The 25,666-nt window shown below is 42.5% G+C and overlaps 1 protein-coding gene across 1 annotated transcript in view; it reads left to right on the top strand.

The window, feature by feature from the left end:
* Window positions 1-25,666, top strand: part of LOC143926512 (cytochrome P450 4B1-like) — a 43,310-nt gene that overhangs the window by 3,425 nt on the left and 14,219 nt on the right. The window contains exons 2-8 of the mRNA XM_077450304.1: window positions 3,559-3,703; window positions 5,787-5,831; window positions 7,239-7,366; window positions 11,321-11,445; window positions 11,571-11,722; window positions 15,708-15,814; window positions 24,389-24,579. Of these exons, the coding sequence (XP_077306430.1) occupies window positions 3,559-3,703; window positions 5,787-5,831; window positions 7,239-7,366; window positions 11,321-11,445; window positions 11,571-11,722; window positions 15,708-15,814; window positions 24,389-24,579 (893 nt within the window). The remainder of the gene's footprint in view (window positions 1-3,558; window positions 3,704-5,786; window positions 5,832-7,238; window positions 7,367-11,320; window positions 11,446-11,570; window positions 11,723-15,707; window positions 15,815-24,388; window positions 24,580-25,666) is intronic.

Genomic DNA, 25,666 nt, shown 5'->3' on the forward strand with positions numbered 1-25,666 from the left:
TCATAGCACAGCCTGGGCAGTGGCTGCAGCACCATGATAGGCAATGGCGGTGATTTACTAAAGGTAAACAGACTGTGCACTGCAAGTGCAGTTGCTCTAGATCTGAGGGGAACAGGCAAGGAAAATAAACTTTTGCTTGCACATGATTGGATAATAAAAATCAGCAGAGCTTCTTCTCCTTTCAGAGCTTGCACTCAGATCTTGAAGTGCACTTTTAGTGCACAGTATATTTGCCTTGAGTAAATCAACCTCCTTGTTTTCTAAATGGGTACTGATGGGCAGAGACACAACCAGTGCGAGGTTTTCTGGCCGGTGGAAGTATATCGCAATCTGTCAATCAATTATATAAATCTGTCATCATTTTTCTGAAAGAAAAAAGGCGCAGAGCTGAATCATTTAATGTTGATGGGTTAGTTCCATTATCTGCTTGTCATACACTATATTGTCAAAAGTATTGTGACGACTACCTTTATACACACACAAACTTTAATGGCATCCCAGTCTTAGTCCGTAGGGTTCAATATTGAGTTGGCCCTCCCTTTGCAGATATAGCATCTTCAACTCTTCTGAGGAGGCTGTCCACAAGGTTTGGGAACGTGTCTATGGGAATGTTTCACCATTCTTCCAGAAGCACATTTGTGAAGTCAGGCACTGATGTTGGATAATAAGGCCTGGCTTGCAGTCTCTGCTCGAATTCATCCCAAAGGTATTCTATTGGTTTAGGTCAGGACTCTGTGCAGGCCAGTCAAGTTCCTCCACCCCAAACTCGCCCATCCATGTTTTTTTGGACCTTGCTGTCAAAAAGTCCAGTCGTGTGTACGTGGCATTTGTTTCAGCAATCTTTGCTCTTCGACCCTGCCCAGTGCCCAATGAACAGTCCTGCCGGGGTCCTCTCCCTTCTGAACAATTCGCTCATGTGTGGGCTCCATCGGACCTTTGCTTGCCAAAAATCCGGCGGACTTTAGAAAGAGAACATGTTTTAAATTTTCCCACCGGAACTCCGCTGGACCAAGAAATCCGTTCGTGCATATGCTTGTTCGACGGACAGAAACGGCCGCTAGGGCAGCTATTGGCTACTGGCTATGAACTTCCTTATTCTAGTCCGGTCGAACGTCATCACGTTCGAATCAGTCGGACTTTGGTGTGATTGTGTGTGGCCAAGTCCATTCATTCGGAAAGTCCGTCGGAAAGACCGTTGGACCTAGTCCCTCGAAACGTCCGGTCGTGTGTACGCGGCATTAGATGTAAATATTTTGCAAGTCAATGGAACATAATTTAAAGGACAAATATAATAAAAGTACAGCTGTCCTTTAAGGTAAAATACATAATTTCAGACTATTCCACCTGTTTGTGTCTGGTTCATGTTTTTCAACAGCCATTACTGCTTTTATATTCTTTATTTTTCTATTAGTTTATTATATTCAGTACCAAAAATAAAATTTATTTTATTACAGTAAATATTACACATTTAGTGTATATACTTATTTATAAATATAGTCAGTAGGTGGTGAGTTACTAGCTAGAGTTATTTGCTTTCTGGGTCTCTTTCTATAGAGGTGTTGCAGGTAGCCCAGGTAGTAGGGGAGATCAGACTAAAAACCAGATGAATGGCTCCAAAAGAGGGACACGTACCTTCACACTCACTTCACCCTAATAAAGACAAGACCACCAGTCATACACAGGTTGCTAATGTGCAGGCAGGTAATGCTGGGTTCTCTTGTTTTGTAGAGTCATGTATGCCCCCTGCATAAACACAGACCGTATACAAAAAATTAAACAAATATATATTTAAAAAAAAAAAAATGTAAATGTAAAAAAAATTGTGAAATTCACAAAGCATACTTTTCACCTTTAAATGCATTTGGTATGCTTTTTGGCATAAATACTGTATCTTCTATTGTAACTTAACTTTGCCAGCCCTTTATATAACATACCGTAACATAATAGAATTCCCAGTAACTCTATAACTCACAATACAAGTTCCAGAGGCTTTATTCCATTGTGCCCTGTGTCATGTGACATGCATTGACCCTTGTATGCCGTGGATAAGACAGTGAATTCAATAGACTTGTTGTCATGCAGCTGTTATCGGTTTTGGGGTAGAAACAAAGTGATTAGATAACACTGAACCCAGATGTGTGCTTTACGATCTCATACTGGGTGAAAAGTGTGTGTAAATAACGCCAACCATACACAATACACAGGATCACTTGTAATTGGGTTAAGAAAATCTGCCCACATTAAATCAATATGAAACCTAAAAACAAAAAGTTACTATATTGCATCTTACCAATCCTTAAAGTGGATGTAAACCATTCTGTAGACTTGTACCTACAGGTAAGCCTACAATAAGGCTTACCTGTAGGTGCTATGAATATCTCCTAAACCTTCATTTAGTAGATATTCACACTTCATGCAGCCGGTGATGTCACCAGTGCATGCGGTCTGAAGGGACGGTGTACCCGCGCCATCCCTTCAGAGCTCTGGACTAGCACACTGACGAACGGATTGTCCGCTGAAAGCCAAGTCCGGCGGACAAATTTTGAGTCAAAACTACTTTCTACGTCCGCCGGACTTTACGATGAAAAAGTCAGCTGGAGCCCACACACGATCTAATTGTCCGGTGTACTGTGGTCCGGTGGACTCGGTCGTGTGTACGCGCATTAGAGTGGATTTGAAAATAAAGTTGGCAGTACCTCCACCCAGGTCAAGGTTTCTGTGAACAGAGGGGATTCCCTTGCTGGAATATCACCCAGTAATCTAATTAAAGTATTGGAAGCAGAGGAACTATTGCAACCCACATATAACATTAACCATAACTACATACAGTTGCAAAAAAAACTATGTGAACCCTTTTGGAATGATATGGATTTCTGCACAAATTGGTTATAAAATGTGATCTGATCTTCATCTATGTTACAACAATAGGCAATCACAGTCTGCTTAAACTAATAACACACAAAGAATTAAATGTTACTATGTTTTTATTGCCACTGTACCTCCAGATGAATGTTGCAGCAAAGATTGATTGTAGGGGCCCCTGAGGATGATCATGTTGCAACATCTATCTTTGTTTTGGAGATCTGAAGACAAGAGCAGGGATGATAGGGAGATCCTCCAACTGTTGTCCAACCGGCGTGGAACGCAGCTTCTCATTAGAAGAAACAGTGGTGTGGCACTAGAATGCAGAGTCAGTCTATCTACTCTGCACTTTAGTCCCTCCCTAGTAGTTTCTAATCTGTACTGCAACTAGACCTCTAACTGTCAAACGTGGCCATCAGATGCCTAACTTGGCTCTTGTGGTTATCGAGCCCTAAACGAAACCTGGCTATAGAATCCCAGACCTAAAGGGATATGGCTAACTAAAATAACAGAAGCTGAATATAACTAAAATAACAGAAGCTGCATATAGACTATTGCAATAAATAGGTTCATCCTTACGAATGCCTACTTGATTCAGTTTTCCTTTATATTCCTTTGACAGAAATCAGAAAGATTAAATCTTTTGAATTACTATCATGCTTTATTTTATCCATTGTCATAATTTGTTTTTTACAGTTAAGACAAGATGGCACTGATCTGGACACTTTGACTAGTTATGGGAGACAATTTGAATATGCATTTCCTATGTGGTTTGGAAGATATGTGGCTTCTCTCACTATCTATCATCCAGACTATGCAAGGACCATTTTGTTAAGACAAGGTAAGAAGGTTTTTGTTTTGTTAAAGAATTTCAAATGCTAAAATGATACCAGTTCTGTTACAGATCTCAATAGGGTAATGTGGGACACTTTACCAGCTGAGCTTTGCCTGATTGAAATGTTCTTGAAAATGCTATTGCTAATGATATTATGAGTTGCTGCTCCAGGGCGAGTATTCAGCAAGTGAAGGTGGAACTCTCCATTTGTATAATTGTGTCTTGGGTGTGACTAAAAGTGTTGAAGGCATAAGCTCAGAATTATGGGCGTTTAGGAGAGGTCAACAATGACAGTCTAGTTAACTCTGTCACTACAGGTTTCCTTTAGAGAGAATCATTAAGGCTGCCATTGCTGATTTCTCATGAAGATTAGCAGACCTCCTTGTGGCCCATGTGGGTCTTCAAGAACAAGGGGTTATCATCCCAATTCCTGTATCAGAAAGGAGTCAAGGTTTTTAAATACAACCATTGCACAGTTCCAAGAATCGAGACCAAAGTGGGACATCAGCCCCATCTTGGTACTGAATGTCTTAATTTTATCGAAAAGGTTCTGTATAGAATCAAATGGGTCTGTCGTAACCTCCCTTTATCATCATGGATACTTTCTACCTCTAGACATCAAGGATGTGCATTTGCATGTGTCTATTTTTCCAGCACATTAGAGATCTCTTTGCTTTTCTGTAGGTCCTCAGCATTTACAGATTATGTGCCTACCTTTCAGTCTGTCATCAGCATCCTGTGTTTTCACCAAGGTTGTAGCCTTTGTGCTTGCCTTGATACACTCTAAGGGCATCTTGGCCGTAGGATATATGGACAATATTCCGTTGAGGGAACAATCGGCACAGATCCTGACCAACAAAGTGGTGTGAACAATACAAGGTTTGGTTGGATCCTGAAACTCCAAAAGTCTATACAGAAGCTGATTCATCTCTTGAAGTATTTAGGCCTAATCCTGGACACAGCTGAAGACAGAGGTTTTGTTCCACAAGGAAAGTGCATTCTCTTGGAAGCACTAGGATCAGGAGAAATGTGTTTGAGAACTTCTGCCTCAGGTAGGGGATGCTGAAATTGGACCTTTTGGGCTCCAGATTCAACAACATACTAGACATGTTTGTTTTCAGGTGCAGAGATCCTCTGGCAGAATACTGTGGTGGCTGTGTGGATAAGTACAACCTGATCTATGCCTTTCCTTCCCTAATGCTTCTGCTTGGTCTCAGTCAAAGGATCAAGATGGGGCATTTTGGTGATACATATCTCTCAGGAGGAGCAAGTGGATATGGTACTCTGACCTGATCAGCCTCCTGGCAGAAGCTCCGTAGGCTCTTCCAGATTGACCAGGTCAAGGACCAGTTTATCATCCTGCTTCATGGCTGCTGGCTTTGACAGCTTTGCTGTTGAAGTCCAAGTCTCGATGGACAGGGACCTCTCTGACTCAGTAATCCCGCAAGGTCTACCTTCACACACTGAAGGCTTACTTTGTTGGTGTGAGGAAAAAACTTTCATCTCAGAAAGTACTGCTGGACGAATCTTGGGCCTTTTTGCAATTAGGCCTGGATCAGCAATTGGTTCTGAGTACTATCGAGAGTCAGATCATCTGTTTCTAAGATTTGGAAGCCTGTGATCGGGTCTTCTGGTCAATCATTCTGTAATTTTACTAGGTGTCTCTTCAGGCCTCATCCAATCTCAACTTTGGCATAAGGGTCTTCAGGTTGCTATTTAAGCTGCTTGCTGTCCCCAGTTGGTTTATAGTTGGGCTTGTTGGCGTTTTACTGGGTCTGTTGCCTACCCTACAGTTGGACTGAAAACAAAACAAAAAGCTTGTTATTTTTCAAATTGTAATGTAATACTTCCTACTCATGCAATATGATCAATGTAGCTTGACATTCTAAAATAAAGATAAAGATTCTATTTATAAAAAGAGTTGTAAGTAATTTCTATGATAGACCTGAAAAGGAATACAAATATACAATTTCAGTTCTGTTTGCTTTATTTTAGGTTTTGCCATCTTGTACACCAAATGGGGTGTCTAAAAAATGTCAGTGCTCTTTATGACCTGTAAACAGAACTATCGTGCTTTTATTTCTTACAGATCCCAAGGATAACTTTGCCTATTACTTCCTCATCCCATGGATTGGTAAGTATCAAATTTATTGTCATCAATATTTAAAGCGGTTGTATACCCCCAAATTATTTTTTTCTACACCTGTAATGAAAAAGGCATAATGAGCTAGTATGCACCGCATACTGGCTAATTATGAAATGCTTACCTTAGAACGAGGCGTCGGTAACTCACCTGGTCCATGCCGAGGGAGCTGACATATTGCCTCGGCGTGTCTTCCGGGTAACGCGGCTCCAGATCTGTGAGTGGCTGGAGCCGCGATGTCGTCACTCCCACGCATGCGCGCGGGAGACTTCTTTCCGGCAAAGGCCGGCATCTGCCGGGCTTTCATCCGAGAATCCCCTGTGCGCATGTGCCGCTGAAGTCAGTGGCTCATTGCAGGGGTAATATCTCCTAAACCGTACAGGCCTTATTATAGGCTTACCTGTAAGTAAAAGTTATACAATTGACTATACAACCGCTTTAATTAGGATCTGCATACCTACATGTATCATTTGCTCTTCCTGTCACTTAACCTTCTGTACATTATTGTTTACAGCTTCTAAATTGAGACCTCATAACCAAATTTTATATTTAAAATAAGTACTCGTATCACCTCAAATTCTTTTATCTCCCAAAATCAACTATGTATATATCTTTGCACCAATATCTTGGCACTTGAATTCCTAGCTCCACTCACTTGTGGAGTCTCATTCTTTTTGTTGGACATTTATGTTGCATGTGACAATGCAGTATGAGACTCAATGGCAGAAAGGGAGACAGGCTGACTAAATATAAACTAATATATTCTCCCAGCCAAGCTATTTAGTGTGGATGGATGAATCTCCTGCTACGGCTGTCAGTATACCAAAACAGCAGCTGGTTGGCACAAAAATGTCCATCCATCTCCTTCAAATTTTCAATGGAAGTATGTCGGGTTGGAGGATGGTTCCACCCATGGAGCAAATTTTGTCTGGTTCATCAGGAACTTTCTAAAATACGTATAGAGTATGGGCAGCTTTAGAATTGTAACAGGCCAAGTTTCCAGTACAAGAGTCTCTGTAGGGTTACAAGCCCTGATGCCCTAAGTGCTAGCATGACCATCTCTTTTCTACACGAACCACAAAAAAACAATATCTTGTTTTGCCAGTCCCAACCTCTTACAATATTGTGGCAATGTCTTAATAAGCCATTATGAGAGGACTGTATTTATATTTGCTTATCAAGGGACATAAATGTGCAGCAAAAAGCTGTACTAGAAAATGTCTCTCTTTTGCATCTGTGCCTAAAGGTAAATCTGGCCCTGCAAATAATGCATCAAGGAAATTTTGATACGGGCATTCTTAGACATCCAAGAATCTAGTGGATTATTCAACTGAACTGAGTCCGAAATTTCATTTTGATGTATGCATCATTTTCTCAGATTTTTTTTTTGTTATGCAGGAAAAGGGTTATTGGTATTATCTGGTCCAAAGTGGTTCCAGCACCGCAAGCTGCTGACCCCAGGTTTCCATTATGATGTTTTGAAGCCATATGTGAGAATTATGTCAGACTGCGCTAATGTGATGCTGGTAAGGATAAATCAGTGCTGTAATATACTGTAGGTTACTGAAGTTTGTCACCATTTCACGGGGGCAGACAGTTTAATATGCTGGGTATCTGTTTGCAATCTCATCTTTTAGGTTTTACCAAAAAAATGGATAATTAATTGCATGTGTGTGCCCTAAAGTTAACTTTAGTGTATTTTCTACTACCACTATTTTTTATTCCCTGGGATGTATGCTTTCAGAAAATATATAATGTTTGGTAGTTTACATAATCTTTGGACCTAAAATTATTTTTTTAAAGGTTTGCAGAAAACACAAAAACAGCTCTATCAGTGAAAGGTCAAAAAAACGATTGGGTAATATATACCCAGGTGTATGTTACCTACAATGGTCGGATGTTTAACAGTTAAACATAACCAGTTGAAGCCATTATGGCTGTGTGTGCAACAGTTAGGATACCCATTCAAGTTTAATTGTTAAGACCTCTTCTAACGTTAGTCAGAGGCAAGTTGCCACCGTGTCGTCTGTCACCTCCCTTCATCCCCTCAGAGTTGCCCAGTACTCCCCTATACGGATACAGGGCATACTAACCAAACTCGGCAATCATCTCCTTCGGGGGTGGAAGTTTACTGCCCCAGGGGGAGGATTACTAATAACTTCTACTCTTGCAACTCTACTCTTTCTTCTTTTCTTCTTCCCTTTTTCTATTTATCTCAATCTCTATTCTCCCACTTTACAGTGTAAAGTAAAATATACTGTGAGTTTTATTCTTAATATTGGTACAATTATTGATATACGCTTATCAGCTTTGTTTTACAAATAGCTCCATGAAACACTTCCTCCTGAGTCCTCCAGATGGCCTATTCCTCTCTGGGGCGCAACCCCTCTGTGATTTCCCATAACGCCAGAGGCTTAAACATACCCGAACAGCGCTCGACCCTTCTGAGGAAGCTTAAAAAAGGTAGCCTCACTTTGTGTTCCTTCAGGAAACACACTTTAGGATGCACCATATGCTGTCACTTACAAATTCTTACTTCACTAAGGCCTTCCACGCCACTAACAATGATTCCATGTCCAGGGGTTCACTTCAGGGTGTTTGAAAATGGGAGGGGATTTCAATGTACCGCTCAACCCATTGAATGACACTTCCAACAGAAGGTCCTGTATCACATATAGGATTCTAAAAAATATCAAATCCCTGTTGCAATCTTTGCAACTCGTAGACACATGACTTTCATGAGTATTACTCGAAACTACACAACTTACCACCCCAACACAGACAACAAGACATGGAAGGGGATATGACACAAATTATTCAAAACTACCTAAATAAAAGTGGACTTCCGATCCTACAAGACTCTGGCATCTCATTACTAGAAATGCCAATTTCGACTACAGAATTCAGACAAGCTATCAAACAACTGAAATCGGGGAAGAGCCCAGGCCCAGATGGATATTCCTCCATCTATTATAAAACCTTCATAAACATCCTCACTGACCTTTTCACCCCAGCTATGAGTTCCATGTTCAATCCTAGAAACTTAACACCGGACTTTCTTTCAGCTCACATTACAGTGATACCAAAGCCGGGTAAAGATCATATGGATTGTTCCAGTTACCGTCCCATTTCCCTGTTAAACCTGGATGTTAAATTATTTGCAAAGATTCTCGCCCTAAGACTTGGCCCACTCCTACCGGAGCTAATAGGGCTGGAACAAGTAGGCTTCATGCCTGGCAGAGAAGCAAAAGATAACGTGATTAAAGCCTTACTATTAATTCATGCAACAAAGTCGCAAGACATTGCAGGCTTTCTCCTTTCTACGGATGTGGACAAAGCATTTGATCATGTTGCTTGGGATTACATGTTGGCGGTGTGCAGACATGTGGGGTTAGGTCCGCATATGCTATCGTGGATCACTGCATTGTTTCTAAATCCCTCAGCAAATTAAAAAATTAACGGCACACTTCAGATGGGACTCACGGACACTCAAATATCTAGGGATTTGGCTAACCCTACAATTACAGCACACCTTCGAACCTAGGATTCTTCTTCTGGTTCGGGTGTGCAGCAATCATCAAAATGACGATCCTACCCAAGTCTTTATACCCGATGCGCTCTCTACCTATCAGAATCTCTCAAAATGTCTTTAAGGCCACAACTACTATCGTATTAAGGTTCCTATAGAACCAGCAGAAACCTAGAATTAGAATAAAGTGGCTAACTAAACCCAAGGAACTAGGCGGAATAGGCCTTCCAGACTTTAAACATTACTACCAAGCATCACACCTGGCAAGCGTAATTGACTGGCACTGCCATGGCCACATGAAAGATTGGATCTCACTAGAAGCAGGCATGAATCCGATACCGCTAAAATACTCACCCTGATTCCTTGGTCCAGTTACCCAGTAAACCTAAGATGACACCCCATAACAGGCAACACATTAGCAATCTTACACCTCATTGCCAAACAGACATCCATTACTACGTCACTTAGCCCACTGACACCACTGAAGGGCAATCCTGACTTCGCACCAGGTACACAGAACAAGATCTTTCAATCAACACAACAAGACAACCCACTACTGGCGGGTGACTGTTACTCGGCAGGTAAAATCAAAGAATGGAACACTCTTAGGCTAGAAAATAACATGCCCCATATGCGCCACTGGTCCTACCTCCAACTACGAAGCTACTTGCACAGGAAAAGGAACTCACGGAGCTTCCACAGACCCCTAACTAACCTAGAGTCGGTTTGCCATGGCTCTATGCCACTTTTGAGGGCCACTTCAATTGCTTATTCATGGTTGCAATACCCTGAGATGGCCGAGGTGGACGGATACAGGAGGAAGTGGTCGGAGGAATTACAGGAGTAAATCGCAGACAAACAATGGAGGTATGCCTGCATATTAGCACATAAATGTTCGATAAGCACAAAAATGCAGGAAACAAATTATAAGTTACTAACAAAGTGGTACTACATTCCAAACAAGCTGCATAGCTGAGATCAACAAAAAACAGACTCCTGCTGGAGATGTCAGAAAGAAATAGGTACAATTACCCATGTATGGTGGAGTTGGCCCTCGATTTTGGCCTACTGGGATGGATAGAGGACTGATCAGGAAAATCACAGAGACCAAACTAAATGTAAATGTGGCCTGCTTATTGCACGTGACAAACTTCTCATTTAAAAGATACTAGCATTTTTTAACTAAAGACCTCCTGAATGAGGCTAAATCACTAATTCCCCTACACTGAAATACAACATGGGTTCCATCCATCCCAGATTGGCTACACAGGGTCAAGGACATCTGTGATATGGAAGATACACTTGCAGAAGTCTCAGGAATGGTAGAGAGATTCCACAAAACATGGCAGCCTTGGTTTGTCTTTAAGTACTCCCAGTCCTTCATGGACGCCATGTCCTAACTAGCTTCATAATGTCCTAACAAAACAAGATCATACTAGACTATATCTGTATCTGAGATCCAAACTGATTGACTATAACATTACAACATTATAACATTATAAAATTATAACATTACACTACTTACACCTTTTCTATTCCACCTTCCTTACCTGCATAATAGTGATATCAGAGAATGACAAGAAAATGAGCCAGATTAAGGTTGACAAAGTTCCTTATACTACTTACTTTATGATAGCAGTGAAACCAAACTCTTTAAAATTTATTTTGATGAGCCTATTATGCTTACAGACTATGTATATGGTTTACTCGTGACACCTTAAGATGTACCTAACAAACTAATGCAGTTGTATCTGCGACTTGCGTATTGTGCAACCTTTGCTTACTTTTTTACTTTTTTTCCTTACTTTTTTTAAGGAAAGGTTTAAAAAAAAAAAAATCTGACCAAAATGTTTTACTTTTTTGTACTCTATCCATAGCAAACAAAAGTAGCTGGATGTAGTCTTTAAGAAATTATTGCATTAATAGAATCCTTTGTTTTGAACTTTGCTAGGACAAATGGGAGCATCTGGTCTCAGAGAAGAAGTCTATAGAGCTGTTTCATCATGTGAGCCTCATGACACTGGACACCATCATGAAATGTGCCTTCAGTTACCAAAGTAACTGCCAGAATGACAGGTCAGTATCTTCTGAGTGGTACTAAAATATTTTGACATTTTTTGGCTTATTGTTATTAGGATACCTGGTGGCTGAAAGAGGTTACTGCATGGCTTAGACTGGTCTCACATTTTGTCCCCTTACAGTGAGAGTGAATACATCAAGGCTGTCTATGATCTCTCCTATCTGGTAAATTATCGATTCCGCTTTTTCCCATACCAGAGTGATCTAATCTTCAATCTGAGCCCCCATGGCTACCGCTTTCGAAGGGCACTAAGAACAGCTCATGAACATACAAGTAAGTGTCAAACCTTATGAACGCTACAGGACACCTGTCAAAAAAAATAAGAGGGCTGATTATCTCGCTACAATGGCATCTGAAAATGAGTGGGATGTATTAAGCAGAAAAGTGACTATGGTGTCCCTGAAATTGATGTGTTGAAAGCAGAAAAAATGGTCAAGCATTAGCATCTGAGCGACTTTGACAAAGGTCAAACTGTAATGGCCAGAAGACTGCATCTCCAAAACTGCAGCTCTTATGATACATTCCTGGTATACAATGATCAAGAGCAACCAAAAGTGGTCCAAGTAAGGAAAACCAAGAAAGTCAGGAAATAGCCTGTCTGATTTTGGGGTGCAGATAAAAAAAAGTTGGGGGGGGCATAATGTCAACATAATATCATTCTATCCTCTCCTCTATTAGTTCCCTTCATCTGCATGTTGCTGCAATGAAAAGCACATGTATTAGGTCAGCATTTTTCAACTTTTCTTAGTCATGGCACCCTTTAAAAGTATGCAAAATCTCAAGACACCCCAGTCCTGCTCTGTATTTATTGAGGGACACTATCATCTACACTGGATGATGATGTCACCCACTCCTTGGCAACACATGGGGGAGTTCCCTCTTCACATCAGATTCCACCCTTCACTTCATAGCCAGACTCTTTACATCACAGTACCCCCTTGACATTGCCTCCTTCAAATTGAAGTCACCTTCAATCCTATTAGAATACCTCCCTTCCCAATGGCCTTTCACCCATCATAACAGAGTGTCATCCCATCACAACAAAGTCTGTCCCCCCCCCCCCCCCCATCACAACAGAGGCCCTTCATTGCAACAGGGTTTTCCCCAATTCCCCCATCACCACACAGTCTCTTCACAAATAGCAACAAATGATGCCATGGATCCTGTCCCACTGCCCTGCACCATGAAAACAAATTATGTGGTGCAGTGGATAGAGGCAGGTCACTGTGTGTAGCCATGCTGCATTGGCACTGCCAAAGCTGCATGCTACCTTCCAGCCCCTATACTTCCTGTTACCAATATCATTGGTCCAGGGAGGGTGCCACTGAAATATGGGGGGCAAAGCCATCTTCAGGAGTCCTGCCAGCAAGTGCAGCCAGCATGTGCAGCCAAGGCTCATTAATGCACATAGGGAGTGAAGGGTGGCCTGTGTATTTTTATCCAATTAAAGAGCTACTGTAGCTCAAAAAGTTAATGCTGGTTTGGATAGAAAGGTGTCAGAACACACCGTGCATCACAGTTTGACCAGTATTTGGCTACGTAGCAGCAGACCAGTCCATGCTGACCCATATCCACAGCCAAAAGCACCTACAATGGGACCTTGAGCATCAGAACTGGTAAATGGTGGCCTGGTTTGAGGAAACCTTGGGTCCTGCCATTCATGTGGATGTTACGTTGACACATACAACCTACCTAAACATTGTTTCTGACCAAGTACACCCCTTCATGGAAACAGTATTCCCTGATGGCAGTGGTTGGTCTCTTCTAGCAGGATAATGTGCCCTACCACACTGCAAAAATGGTTCAAGAATGTTTGAGGAAAATGAGAACGAGTATGAGGTATTGACTGGGTCTCCAAATTCTCCAGATCTCAATTTAATTGAGCATCTGTGGGATAAGCTAGAAAAACGAGTCTGATCTATGGAGGTCTCACCTCACTACCTACAGGACTTAAAGGATCTGCTACTGATGGGTTAGTGCCATATACCACAGCATCCCTTAAGAGAAATAGTAAGTAAAAGGGACTAGGGATGAGCCCGATGTTTAAGTCGAACAGACCCTTCAGGTCTGATATGGATTTTTAGTGGAACCCCTGCTCCAAAATAAAAAAAAGGCGTGGAGTCCCCCCAAAAATCCATACCAGACCCTTATCCGAGCAGGTAACCTGGCAGGCCGCAGGAAAAGAGGGGGGACGAGAGAGCGCCCCCCCCCCCCTTAACCGTACAGGCCACATGCCTTCAACATGGGGAGGGTGCTTTGAATCAAACAATAAGTGTATTCCTCACTATTGTGTTGGACATTTACGAACTTGTTTCTTGCGCTTTTTTCTGATTAAATTAAATGTTTTTAATTTAATCTATTTTTAATTTATTTGTGTTGAGTTCCATCGAGCGCTGATTTTAGTACTGTATTTATGTTAACCTCTCTCCAGAAGTTTTTTCAGCTGCACTGAATGCTCAATGAAATCGCATTTTTGATTTGATTCTGACAGGACGATGCTTTAGATATGACTGTACATTTTAGCGCTGAAGTTTTGTGTTGCCTTTGTGAAGTGTTTACTGAATTCCTGTTTTGGTGACACCTGTTTCTCTCATTTCTTGCCTTTTGTCACAGAGACAGGAAATGAGGAGAAATCTCAAAGGCAAAAACAGGATTAAAATATTTCTGATTTAAATGTTGGTAGCTAGGTTATGCATTTAATTAATATAAAATGGTGCCCTCAAGAATAAGTTCACATTTAGTAACATGTTACATGTTACACCCATATTTAGGGTGTAACATGTAACATTTTACTAAACTAGCAGTCTTTCCTCCCGATCCCCTTGTGTGATAGTGGGCCGGGATTTTCTCCCCGCACTCCCTGTCACAATTTTTAAAACAATGCGGCCATGCATGGCTCCACCCACCCAACCGCATCATTCATTCACAGAGTTCTGTGAATGGAAGAGCTAATACTACCCTCAGCCATTGTGGCTGACAGGTTGTAGTTCTCAATGAATTAGCAAGTGCTGATGAGTGTTCCAGGACCATTGAATCTTCCTGTTATTTAGTACTTGCCTGCTCCTATGAGGGGCAGGCAGACAGATACTTCCACAGTCTGCAGGGGCCTGAGATTGCACCCGTGATCTGATGATCGGGGGTGCAATGCTTTGCAGGCTCCTAATAAAAAAAAATAATAAATGCACATTTTTCACCTGCAAAAAGATGTGCATTTATAACTCATCCTTTAAAGTGTAACTTTAGACAAAACCTTTTTTTTTGCATACAGTAGGAAAGAGTGAGGCCTTCTGTCAAGTTTTTATTGCTGTTTATGTCCCCAATAGGGAGAGTCATCCCTCTGTGACCCGTGAAAGGAAATCTAAAATTTTATAATTGTCCTTCAAAAAAGGCCCCTTTAAGACTCCTGTTTTGAGGACAACTGTCTAAGAGAGGTGCTTCCTGTTGCATCTCTGGAACAGGAAGTAAAGAGACATTTCACAAGAGGTACAAATAAAAAAAAAGCCTGATTTTTAACCCTTCCATTTTCCATCCAATATTTTAAAAATGGTTATTTGTACACTTTGGATAAAAGCTGTGTTCCAATTTTGTTAGGTATAACCAGGGCTTTTTTTTTTTCGGTGGAACTTGATGGAACTCAGTTCCACCACCTCTGGCTCAGACCCTTTGGTGCCTGCTCACCATAATCACTTGTAAACACAGAAGTCCTGCACTCTGTGTGTTATGCAATCCTGGTATTTAATGCCCCTTTAAGACCCTCCTACTGTTTGTGAAATCTGATCACACCCACTATTTGATGGGATTTGGAGGGTGTGTGTGGGGGGCTGGGAGTTTTGGGGTCGTGGTTGAGTTCCAGCACCTATTGTTTGAGAAAAATGCCCTGGGTATACTTTTACTCAATCTTTTAATACTAAGAATTCCTTTTGAGTTAAAAAAGTCAACTTTTGAGGGCAGAAACATAGAAGCCGCCACTGCTTGTAAAATGTGTGGGCTCCAAGGCATGAAGCTTAGGGATATAAAAACATTTTACCCAAATACAGGCATTGACTTAATGGAATTAATTAACTAACTTTTGTTAATAAATTGTAGCTCCACTTAAACCTCTACACTAACAATTCCCCCTGAATTAACTTTTTGTTTTTCATAAGGGTATAATAGATTCCAATAAAATTATTTTGTCAATTGACAGTAACAACAAATACAATATGACATCATGATTTTACATTAGTTGAAAAAAGTCTGTAATATGTTTGCAATACAGATAATGTGATCAAGCGGCGGAAAGAATCTCTTAAACAGAACACTGAGCTGGAAAAGGTCAAGCAGAAGAGACACCTGGACTTTCTTGATATTCTTCTATATGCCAAGGTACCAAATCTAATCTGAAAGGGCCATGCAACATGAATGACATACTTTAGATTAAATCATTTCAAGGTTCATGAAAGAAACATTTTAACACCCATGGGTATATATTGTCATGTTTAGGGAGCTTTGATCACCAACCAGCCATGTCGGTAAAAGCAACATTTCAAAACATAAAAGAAAATAACTTCCTTTCAGCATGTAAACCAAAACAAAACAACCCGTCATCTCAGATATAAAACAAAACTTTGGCTCACCGCCAGCATTACCTTGCCCCATAACAGGGTTTAGAGCCCCTGCCTGCTCCAGGGATCCAAAGAAAAGGTCGCCGCAGTTCAGCAGTGTCTCAGTAGCCCACACAGTACACCGATCCTTCTCACAAGCATATTCTGCTCCAATTGGTAATGGAAGGAAGAAGAACTCTCCCTAAGGCAGGCATGTCCAAAGTCCGGCCCGCGGGCCAATCGCGGCCCGGTTTTGAACGGCCTGTCTGGTTATCTAAACATATATATCTTTTGTGGCCCCCGACGATCTCCCAGCGCCGGGGCTACAAAAGATATATAGTCTCAGTCTGGCTGAGATGGTAGGAGGTACGAGCGCCGTGCACACAGGAGTATTTCCTGTTTACACGGCAGCCTCTGTAATAGGAAGTCCCGTCTCCGCCATTGGACGACTGTTCTGTCCATCAAAGGAGGCGGGACTTTCTCTTAAAGAGGCTGCTGTCTAAACAGAAGATTCTCCTGTTCTTTGGCGCTCGTCCTGCCCCCTCAATGTCCCCTCCAAGGCTGCACTGATGGCAATAGTGAGTGAAATCCTGGCTAATGGTGGCTGCATTCCTGGCTAATAGTGAGTGAAATCCTGGCTAATGGTGGCTGAAATCCTGGCTAATGGTGGCTGCATTCCTAGCAATGGTGGGTGCATTCCTGGCAATAGTGAGTGAAATCCTGGCAATGGTGGCTGAAATCCTGGCTAATGGTGGCTGCATTCCTGACAATGGTGGGTGCATTCCTGGCTAATAGTGAGTGAAATCCTGGCTAATGGTGGCTGCGTTCCTGGCTAATAGTGAGTGAAATCCTGGCTAATGGTGGCTGCGTTCCTGGCTAATAGTGAGTGAAATCCTGGCTAATGGTGGCTGCATTCTTGGCAATGGTGGGTGCATTCCTGGCTAATAGTGAGTGAAATCCTGGCTAATGGTGGCTGCGTTCCTGGCTAATGGTGAGTGAAATCCTGGCTAATGGTGGCTGAAATCCTGGCTAATGGTGGCTGCATTCCTGGCTAATGGTGGCTGCATTCCTGGCTAATGGTGGCTGCATTCCTGGCAATGATGAGTGAAATCCTGACAATGGTGGGGGCTGCATTCCCAGCAATGGTGGGCGCGCAGATGGACACTGACCCTTATTTTGCTTCACAGTTTTTTTATTTAAAATTTTAAGTTTTTTTTCCTGAAACTTCCCTCTTAAAGTGAAGGTGCGTGCTATTCGCCAATAAATACGGTATATCCAAATAACACGCCCGAGCTCATCTCTTCAACACACACAGCCACAAAGGCAAAATAATTCTTGTTGGGCCGTGTATTAGTGTTCGAACGAACACACTTAGACCGAATTTTAATGGTTCAAAGAATGTCATGCAAAATGGTCGGCCTGGCCCTCGCGCATGTTCACTTCATCAAATCGGGCCCTCTTTGAAAAAAGTTTGGACACCCCTGCCCTAAGGCTAATGTCGTAAGATATAACCTGCCAGTGACAGACCACTTACTGTACCTTTTCCTAGAGAGTTGATTCCCTGCTAGCCAGACTATTGAGGTGTTGCTTTCTAGCTGCTGGCATTTAAAGAGGAAGTAAACTCTCCCACTCTGATGCTTCTTTTCATTTAGTCCATTATAATAAGTCATTATCAGACTATAGCCACTGTAATCCAGCCTAAATCGCATATTACTTACTGTTTAAAGAAACTTTAAAAAACTTGTTTCCATGGGTTAGGCAGCACCATCTTAAGTATTGTTTTCTGAGTCCACAGTGGAGTGTATTTCCGCCCTTACATTGAGCACTTCCTGTACTGTTAACCAAGCCTCCTTCTCAATCCAACTTTTCTATGGCAACCCTGCTTCCCTGTTCATAGCTGACTTGTTTATTTCATAGTATTTACTTGTGCCGATGTCTAATGTTTCCCATTGTCAGACTTATCAGCTTCAGATGATAAGACTGCAGTAATGGGTGCAGTTTAGACTGTATGTCATGTCACATGATCACATGGTGTGTAGGAGGAAGCTCTGAGTTATTAGCAGAGTTCAGTGTTGTGCTGTAGGAAGTCCTAATAACAGATAGATAAGACATAGAGAGTGTGCCTTAAATCAGGGGAGATCTGGGCATGCTCAGTGACTTCATTCTAACAAAAAGGATTACAACAATCAGGGGCGTAACTAGAAATCACAGGGCCCCATAGCAAAATGTTGTATGGGGCCCCCCCTTCAAACAGCCCCCCCCCACAAAAAAATGGCGGGGCTTAAATTAAATAGTGGGCGTGGTTTAAAATGCGTGGCTCAAAGGGGGTGTGGTTCGAGTCTGAGATGAAGGAGGAAAGAAGGAAGGAAGCAAAGAAAAGGGATGGAGGGACAACAGGCCCAGATCCTACACCACAATAGCAATATACATATTCCAGAACGTTTAGCAATCAACAGATAAAGATACTCCAAACAGCTGGTGTTAGCGCTTCAATAATCCTCACCTGTACCCAATGTGGCCTGCCTGTTCCCAATGCAGCGTGGCCTGCCCATGCCCAATACTGCCTCACCTGTGCCCACTTGTGTCCAATGCAGCCTGTCCAGTGCCCAATACAGCCTTACCTATGCCCAATGCAGTGTGGCCTGTGCCCAAAGCACCCTCCCCTGTGCCCAATGTAGCGTGACCTGCCTGTGCCCAATGCAGCCTCACCTGTGCCCAATGCAGCGTGGCCTGCCTGTGCCCAATACAGCCTCACCTGTGCCCAATGCAGCCTCCCCTATGCCCAATGCATCGTGACCCATGCCCAATACAGCCTCACCTGTGCCCAATGCAGCGTGACCCGAGCACAATGCAGCCTCACCTGTGCAGAGGGAGAGGCGAGCCAGTGGCGGAACTACCGGGGAGGATGAGGAATGCATACTGGAGCCCTCAAATGGCTGCTGGCAAGTGTGGGGCTGCCTCACAGTGGGGGGGCTCTGGCTCTACATCCAACTCCTGGCATGTCTCTTCCAGAGCTTTCCACTGTGATTTCCACTCACCGACACCTGGCCTGGATCCCTCCTGAATGACTTTACTCAGGACGTGCTGACCGCGCTGGTCGGGACCCCCGTGAGTCTGGTCGCGGGACCCGCGGACTCGATCGCCGCGGGCATCCCCGCGATCGTTTCACGGAGCGGCCGAATGGAGGAAATGCTGTATAAACAACATTTTCCCATTCTGCCTAGCAACTAGTGACGCTGATCTCTGCTCCATGTGATTGGAGCAGAGATCAGTGTACACTAAATGAAAGCCCAACCCCCCCACAGTTAGTAACACACCCCTAGGAACACTTAACCCCTACACTGCCACCCACTGGTTAACCCTTTTTACTGCCAGTGTCATTTACACAGGAATCACTGCATTTATATAGCAGTGATTACTGTATAAATGACAATGGTCCCAAAAATGTGTCAAAAATGTCCGATGGGTCCCCGACAATGTCGCAGTCACAATAAAAATCGCAGATCGCCGCCATTACTAGTAAAAAAAAAAATAATAAAAAATTAATAAAAATGCTATAAAACTATCCCTATTTTGTAAACGCTATAACTTTTGCGCAAACCAATCAATAATCGCTTATTGCGATTTTTTTTTTACCAAAAATATGTACAAGAATACGTATCGGCCTAAATTGAGGGAAAAAAATATATGTTTTTTTATATATTTTTGGGGGATATTTATTATAACAAAAAGTAAAAAATAATGCGTTTTTTTCAAAATTGTTGCTCTATTTTTGTTTATAGCGCAAAAAATAAAAACCACAGGGGTGATCAAATACCACCAAAAGAAAGCTCTATTTGTGGGAAAAAAAAGACGTCAATTTTGTTTGGGAGCCACGTCGCACGACCGCGCAATTGTCAGTTAAAGCGACGCAGTGCCGAATCGCAAAAAGTGGTCTGGTCTTTGACCAGCAAATTGGTCCGGTCTGAAAGTGGTTAAAAATGCAAACACTAATACTGTTAACTTTATAGCTGTAAAAAAAAAAAAAAAAAAAATCAGAAATATGTAGTAAAGAAAATTCCTACATGCAAAAATGCACTGTACATTACATGTTCTTTAGACATAAATTTTTTTTCAAACATTAGTTTCCTTTGCCAATTCAAATTCAAAAAATTACCATATAACACGAATTAAAAGATCAGCATTTGTAATTTTCCTTTATGTAACCAATGACTAATGTTAGAATTAGAACAACTAGAGAAATGCTGAATGAATGTGCAGTCACAATTGCAGCCTCACCTGTGCAGAGGAAGAGGCGAGCCAGTGGCAGAACTACCGGGGAGGATGTGGAGTGCAGTCCAGTATGGAGCCCTCAAATGGCTGCGGGCAAGTGTGGGGCTGACTCAGAGTGGGGGGGGGGGGGGGGCGAGCACCGTCCGCACGGTCCCCCAGCCAGGGGAAGCGAGGAGAGGAAGAGGCAAGCTGTCTGTACGAGCAGAGAGCTGTAATAGCTTTCATTTGAATGTCCTGTGTTCCCGGGGCTCACCGTCACATAGCCCCACCTCTTGGCCTGCAGCCTTTGATGATGTCACATGTCCCGCATTGGACCGGTGTTCTGTCTATCAAAGACGCCGGGCCAAGAGGTGGGGCTATGTGACGGTGAGCCCCGGAAACACGGGACATTCAAATGAAAGCTATTACAGCTCTCTGCTCGTACAGACAGCTTGCCTCTTCCTCTCCTCGCTTCCGCTGGCTGGGGGAACATGCGGGAGGTGATGCCCCCCTCCACAGTATGCATTCCTCATCCTTCCCACGGGCCCCTCTCAGCTGCGGGCCCCATAGCGGCTGCATGTGCCGCTATGGCGGTAGTTCCGCCACTGACAACAATACTAAGCAAGTAAGGAGATATCTACAAGCAGTGTTCATTAGGGTTTTTTATGCTGATTTACATGGGACAAAGTTGTGGGGGAGGGTTTTCAACCACTTTAAGGACAGCAAGGGAACATTTTTATAAGGGGAATTGGTTGCCCTGTCAAGATGAAGCAACAGCAACAAAAAAAAAAATACCACTTTTTAGTACAATGGAGAAGGCTAGACTGTCTATCATCTTTTTATTACTTTGTGCACTCCCCTTGAATATTTACCCCCATTTCTGTCATATCTTAGTGCCACCATTGTCACTAATAAAAGAAGTGAGGACAAACCTCCCAAACAGCGACACGGATAGTAATAAAGACCTGATTGAGCTTTCCTCGTTATTTTATGCAAATTTTGCAGTAAGAATTTCTTCTGAATTCAAAATTAAGGCCTCATTCACACAGACTTATGAAACTAAGGCCCCACTCACACCACTGATAAAAGGAGACCAAACAGAAATAAAAGATCCACCATGCTGATCAGTAAATAGAACGCGTAAAAATTGTCCTGTTGTTTATATGACATACATGCATATGCATGGATTCTGTGTTATGGACTTGAATGCAGTGCATGTTTACACACTTGTTTGAATGTCTTAATTGAAAACAATGCAGCTGCATTCAGATCTGTAAATTAAAAATGCTTGTAAATGCGTTTTTTGTTTTTTTTCTATGACCATGTGAATGGGACCTAAGTAGTATTTTTTTTCTTCCAGAATTTGGCAGAAAAAAGCACCTTTGTTAAAATATGTATGCATGTCTATGTGTGTATAGAGTTTGAGCATAAACGTATTCAACTGGATAGAATGTTCACTTATTCTGGCCTTTAGAATATATTTATGTGCATAAGCTCGTTTAGATGTATGTTTTCATTGCTTAACCGCTCCACTCAGAACGTGCCGTTGTTGCTTTTTTTTCTGGATATAAACACTCCTATTCAAATATGCCAGTAAATGCTTATGTAGCATGGGGCTCCTGAAGAACACGCTCTATGTTTTTCAAAGTTTTTAAAAATTTGACTTCTGTGTCAGTCTGACTGGACTGTGAGATGTTCAGCCTGGCAGCAGGGGGCACTGTCTCTGGTGGCAGGCGTGGAACTATGGTCTGGTCAGGCACTTAAGTTACTCTTTCTCGGAGTCAGGTCAGTGGGAGTGGCCCTCTCGCTGTGCCCTCTGGGAGAGGGTATTTAAGATACAGATGTCACGTGGTTTGGGGTTCCGGTCCAGTATGAAGTGCTGATTACATGGTCCTGGTCCTCCTTACCAGCCCCCAGGAAGGCTATGGCCTGGGGTGCGGTTCCATGTGACTTTAATGCTTCGGGGCTGGCTAGCCCAAGGTATGGAAACTAAAGAAGGATTCTGAGGTGGATGGGTGCCGTCTCCGGTCCGGGAGAGACCCATTGAACTTCAAGCATTCCAGGGGAGGACTCTTTAGAAGAACACCACGTACGGGGGTTTTCTTAACAAGAGCCTGGAAGGGCTGAAGTAACCGAGAGAATCCGGTCTTGTGGATATCGCCAAGCGGGCTGAAAGATCCAGGTATCCTACAAGTGTTCTACAGCTTAGTTTCCCTACATGTTCTGCAACAACGTCTGTGACAAATACTTTTTCCTGAGGAAGCACCTTGTTGGCTGCTAGGCCTTGTGAGAGAGGGACTGTCCAACCCGAGTGTTCATCCAGCTGCGAATGGCTATTCTCTGGATGCAGTCAAAGTAAGCAAGTTCCTTAACGTTTATAGACTTTGACATTGAGAGTACCTGAATTCCTTTCCAACCCTCTGATCCCAAGTTAAAAGACTGTTCAATGGTTGAAGTTTGCAAATAAAATCCATTCAATTGGATCTATTGTCTGTCTCAAGTTACTGGGTCACCTACCACGGGACATCCCCTAGACGTGCAACAAGGAGAAGCGGAAGGTAATGGTGAGCCCAAAAATAACCAGCAGCTCCTTCGGGGGTTAATGCTACACTTATATGTGCATGGCCACATAAGCTAACATAGAGGTGTTTTTACAGGCAGAAAAAAAGTGCAGAATACCTGTATAAGTGGCGGGTTTTAGGCTATGTGTAGAGGCCTAAGACTACATTCACATGGCCATAACACAGCTGTAAAATTTTTACTGATCATTAGGCAAGGAACAAAAGTTTGTGCATGAATGATCAGTAAATAGATCAATTTTTGTATGTGTAAAATTGTCATGTTCTTATTCTCAATGGTATATGTGTATATGCATGTCTTTAGATGCAGATTTGTGGCTGCAGATCTGAATACTGTGCATGTTTAGGCACCTATGTGAATATCTCCATTGAACAAAATGCAGCTGCGTTCAGATACATAAAAAAAATGTCTGCAAGTGTGTTTTTTCACAGCTGTGTGAAGTAGGGTTGCCACCTTTTCTTCAAGCCAAACCCAAGCATTTTACAGGGCACCTTTTTTTTCTGTAGTATACACTATAGGATTATAAAAGACCCGGGACACCTTTGGCTGCCCCAAGGAAAGTGATAATGCAGCGCACTGTGGCGAACAATGGGTGTGGCCAAACTGCTTTTGCTGACATTATCGCCCCACACCCCCCCCCCCCCCCAGTGATGCCAAACCTGCCCCCAGACAGCCGCCCGCAGCTCCCAGATAGCAAAAGATTTTTGCGTGACTCAGTTATTTGGGGCGCAACAGCCCAGTCTAAATAATCTGTCCGGGTTTCAGGCAGACTGAAACACGGACACAAGATTACAATCCCGAACTGTCCGGGTGAATCCTGGACAGGTGGCAACCCTAGTGTGAAGGAGGCCTTAAAGTGGATGTAAACCCGATTCATGAAATTTGAGCTGGGCACATATATCTGCAGTGTTTTGTTAGCTACCAGACATAGTGCTTTAAAGAGAGATGTCTCCTGCCCCATCCTCCCGTTATCAGCCTGATAACTCTTGACAAGTCACATATGATAAAAGCAGCCAACGTTTTGTGTTGGGGAGGATGCTATAAATAGAGTAGCAGAGCCCTGAACGATTCAACGATCAGAGCTGAAAGTCTCTACCTTGAGGAGAGGGGGTGTGTGCCTTTCCTCCAATCGGCTGTCTTGGCTGTATGCCCAGGCTTCACTGCAGTGTTAACCAGGAAGAGAAAATTTCCTAACATGATGTGCACATTCTAAACAGTATATAAAGATGAAGATAGCAAATATACATGTAAAACTTATGTAGGGAAATTTGTTTCATCTCTGTGTATCATCTGAGGCTGTTCAGTTCACTGGGTATATGTGAGGGTTTACATCCACATTAAAGTCAACCTTTGAGGGGAAGAAGTAGATGCCTTTGCTCACCCAGTCCCACCCAAATATGGGCCTATCTAATCACTTCAGGGTGGAGCCTGTATAACCTAGGGAAAGGCTTTTGACTTGCCCTGATTTTATTATATGTTGGAAGGTTTGCCAAATTGCCAATATATTCTTTTTTTAAACCATCAGGATGAAAACGGTCAGGGTCTGTCAGATGAGGACTTGCGTGCAGAGGTGGACACATTCATGTTTGAGGGACATGACACAACAGCCAGTGGGGTCTCCTGGACATTATACTGTATGGCTACACACCCTGAACACCAAAACAAATGTCGGGAGGAGATCAGAGAGCTTCTGGGAAGTCGGAACACTTTAGAATGGTGAGAACATTTTATCTCAATGTCTGGGATATACCTTTATTATGATCACTTACCGTACTAAAAAGCTTTCTGTGCACTATTTATAGCTAAGGCCAATAAAACTTTAAATGTATAGGGTCAAAATTTAAAATCCCATATTAATTTCCATGTTGTCCTTCAATTATTTGTAGCTCACACCTTTTAATCTAAGCCAGTGTTTCTTCAACCTTTTTATCAGTCAAGGCACCCTTTACAATTATGGACAATCTCAAGGGACACCATTCTAAAATGTAAAAAACTTTTCTAATAGTTTTACATAATGCAGCAGCATCAACACACAAAGGACACTAAACGTTAGAGGTGATTTATTCTTCCAAAGCAAATACACTTTTGCACACTAGTACTGACTAATATCCCAATGTTTCTCCTCTCCCTCAGTTTCTCTCCATCACTCAGCTAATGTGACCCCAGTTTTGACGGAGAGGGGCAGGGTAGGGTCAAACAAGGATGCTGGGCAGGCAATCAACACCAGGCGATGACATCACTGGTGGCGCCTGGAAGGTTGAAATGGTGCACATTAAAAACCTGGGGCTTTGTGTAACTAAAAGGCAGGCTTGATCCATCTGCTGGCTTGTATACATTTTTGGTCAATTTTCAGGAACTTTGCCAAGGCACCCCTAAAGTAACCTCAAGGTATCCTGATTGAAAAAGGCTGATCTAAACAATCTTGTCATTTGTAAACTGAAGATCTCCATACACATACTTCCTTAAATTCTGTAACACATATTCACTATATCCTGTTAGTAGACATTGTTGAGTTGCACATTTCGCAGAGCCTGCTTTCTGAACCACAGAGGTGGTGAGAAGAGGAGTTTCAGGAGGTAGAGACGGGAGTCACTACTTCCAGGCAGCCAGGTACCATGTGATATGTAGTCCATATAAATTGAAAGTAAACAGCAGAGGAGAAGCTGCAAAGCATGCAGGGAATCGAGGAAGTTGTGGAAAGAGACGGACAGTAGACAAGTAGCATGCACTACACTAAAGAGATTTTTAAGTACGCGTATATTGGATTGCCAAAAATAATTATTGTTTCTATTGTTATTACTAT

The sequence above is a fragment of the Lithobates pipiens genome, unplaced genomic scaffold, assembly GCF_037356315.1.
Source record: "Lithobates pipiens isolate NorthernLeopardFrog02 unplaced genomic scaffold, aLitPip1_a1.2 Scaffold_23, whole genome shotgun sequence".
In the NCBI taxonomy this organism is placed as follows: domain Eukaryota; kingdom Metazoa; phylum Chordata; class Amphibia; order Anura; family Ranidae; genus Lithobates; species Lithobates pipiens.